The 1,957-nt window shown below is 41.0% G+C and overlaps 1 protein-coding gene across 1 annotated transcript in view; it reads left to right on the forward strand.

The window, feature by feature from the left end:
* Positions 1-214: 214 nt before the first annotated feature.
* Positions 215-1,957, forward strand: part of WNT16 (wingless-type MMTV integration site family, member 16) — a 14,178-nt gene continuing 12,435 nt past the window's right edge. The window contains exon 1 of the mRNA XM_010004329.1: positions 215-322. Within this exon, the coding sequence (XP_010002631.1) occupies positions 215-322 (108 nt within the window). The remainder of the gene's footprint in view (positions 323-1,957) is intronic.

Below are 1,957 nucleotides of genomic sequence, written 5' to 3' on the forward strand. Positions count from 1 at the left end.
GACCTTTATGCAGACACACAACTCTAGACTAATAGAAATATTCCTGTATGTGCTGCTTTTGCCCAGAGAGGAGAGTATTGCTGGAGGGAGTAGAGATGAGAGATGTTTGAAATGGCAGATGGGAAGCTGGGAGGCAGGAAAAGGGCTGAAGCTGAGGAATCTGGTGGGGAACCAGGCTGCAACAACCAAAGAGGAGGTGCAGGGGCTATGGGCGATGGGGAAGGGATCGTACAGGAAACAAATGGGAGGAGAGGCAGATGATGAACTAGGACACAAACGCATAGTAATCCAAACTTCTTTAAATCAGATGGTCATGACAAAAGTTGGTTATCTTCCAGTCACTGCTGGAGATTGAACAGGATGATCTCAAAAAGTGCCTGATAACTTATTTATTGTTTTTTTTTAGCATCAACCTTCCAAATTTGACCCATTTCACTTTACACTAGCATATGCTATCAAAGGGGTTTTCCAACTACTTCATGGTTATTGTAGGAAAAAAAATAAATAAATTAAACAAAGCATATGGGAACCCAAGATAGAGGTAATTTATTTATGGTTTCATAAGTAAAATATGCTGCAAATAGGATTACAATTTTTGAAATAAATATTTTTCTAGTTTAAATCTTACATAGTTATTAGCACATAATATTCTGGAGCTTCTAGAGAAAAATTCACATAAAAGAATTTAGGACTGAAAGGTCCATACTAATTAAAAATCAAAAGCAAACAAACAAACAAACAAACAAAAAACCCTGAAAGCAAACAAAAACAAAAAAATCCACACCAACAAAACAAACAAAAAAACCCCAAACAAACAAAACAACTCAACTCAAAACCCAAACAAGCCACAGTGACCAACCCTGTTAAAACAACTGGCAGGAAAAAAATCATGGCAGAATAGATGATAAATGCATATAGCATATCAAGAAGCACATAAGAAATAGGAGGCTGCTAGACCAGGGCTTTGAATTAACTTTAGAAGGTGGGGCCAGGAAGCAGCAATGAGGATAAAACAAACCATGTGTCCTGGAATAATTAGATAATTCTCTGACACAGCCCACACAGTTTTGGCTGGTTCAGGCCTGTTTCATGGCTGGTTCCCTGTGTTCCAGTGTCCTCCTCCATCTATTTCCCTTACTTTGGACTGAGTTCCTCTGCAACCACAGGCAGATGTTCTCCAGACTACAATTCAGAGCAGAGCAAACAAGCCATATCGGAAGGCTGACGTAGCTCGTGGGGTCACATGGCGCCTGTGCAGAACTGGCAATGCTGTGGAGACCCTTTAAGAGCAGGCAAATGAGCACAAAGTAGGAAGGAGACACAATTTTACAGGTCTAAATGTAGCATGCCTATGCTGTTAAAATATCTCAGCATGTCCATGGGGAAAAACGAGGAATCACATTTATGTGATTATTTCTTAACATGTTCTACTCTTAAAAATGCGCATCTGTGATTTGTGATGATGGATTGTGCTCTTCACTCAGAGCTGTTGTCAGCCAACAAGAGCTACTTCACTAATTCACAACTGTGTCAAGCCAAAGTCTTTACAGTGCTGTCACTTTATCCCGGTTATTTTTAGCGCAGGTGTTTCACTTCCACGGGAGCAGCAATATACTGTGATCAAAGAGGACTAGAAAGTCCAGAGTGCCAGCACCACCTCTTCATCAGGTGCGAGCTGACTCACTGGCTTTCGATGTGTAAAATAAGTAACTAACAATTATTACAGCAGCAGTTGATAAGAGGGTCTCACTGATGTTAACAAGAGTGGACAAATGCTGTTCTAATTAATACGGTGCTGATCCTGGAGCCACTTAGTTTGAATTAAAAATTGAATTAAAAGTGTGGGGAGTGTTATGATTCATTAACATCAGTATTTTGTGCAGTCCTTCTGCGGATGAAATCACTGCAAAACTACGGGTTCCTCCGCCCGCAGCCCCGCTGCGGCGCCCGGACCCCC

The sequence above is a fragment of the Chaetura pelagica genome, unplaced genomic scaffold (assembly GCF_000747805.2).
Source record: "Chaetura pelagica isolate M959 unplaced genomic scaffold, ChaPel_1.0 scaffold68, whole genome shotgun sequence".
NCBI classification, from domain to species: domain Eukaryota; kingdom Metazoa; phylum Chordata; class Aves; order Apodiformes; family Apodidae; genus Chaetura; species Chaetura pelagica.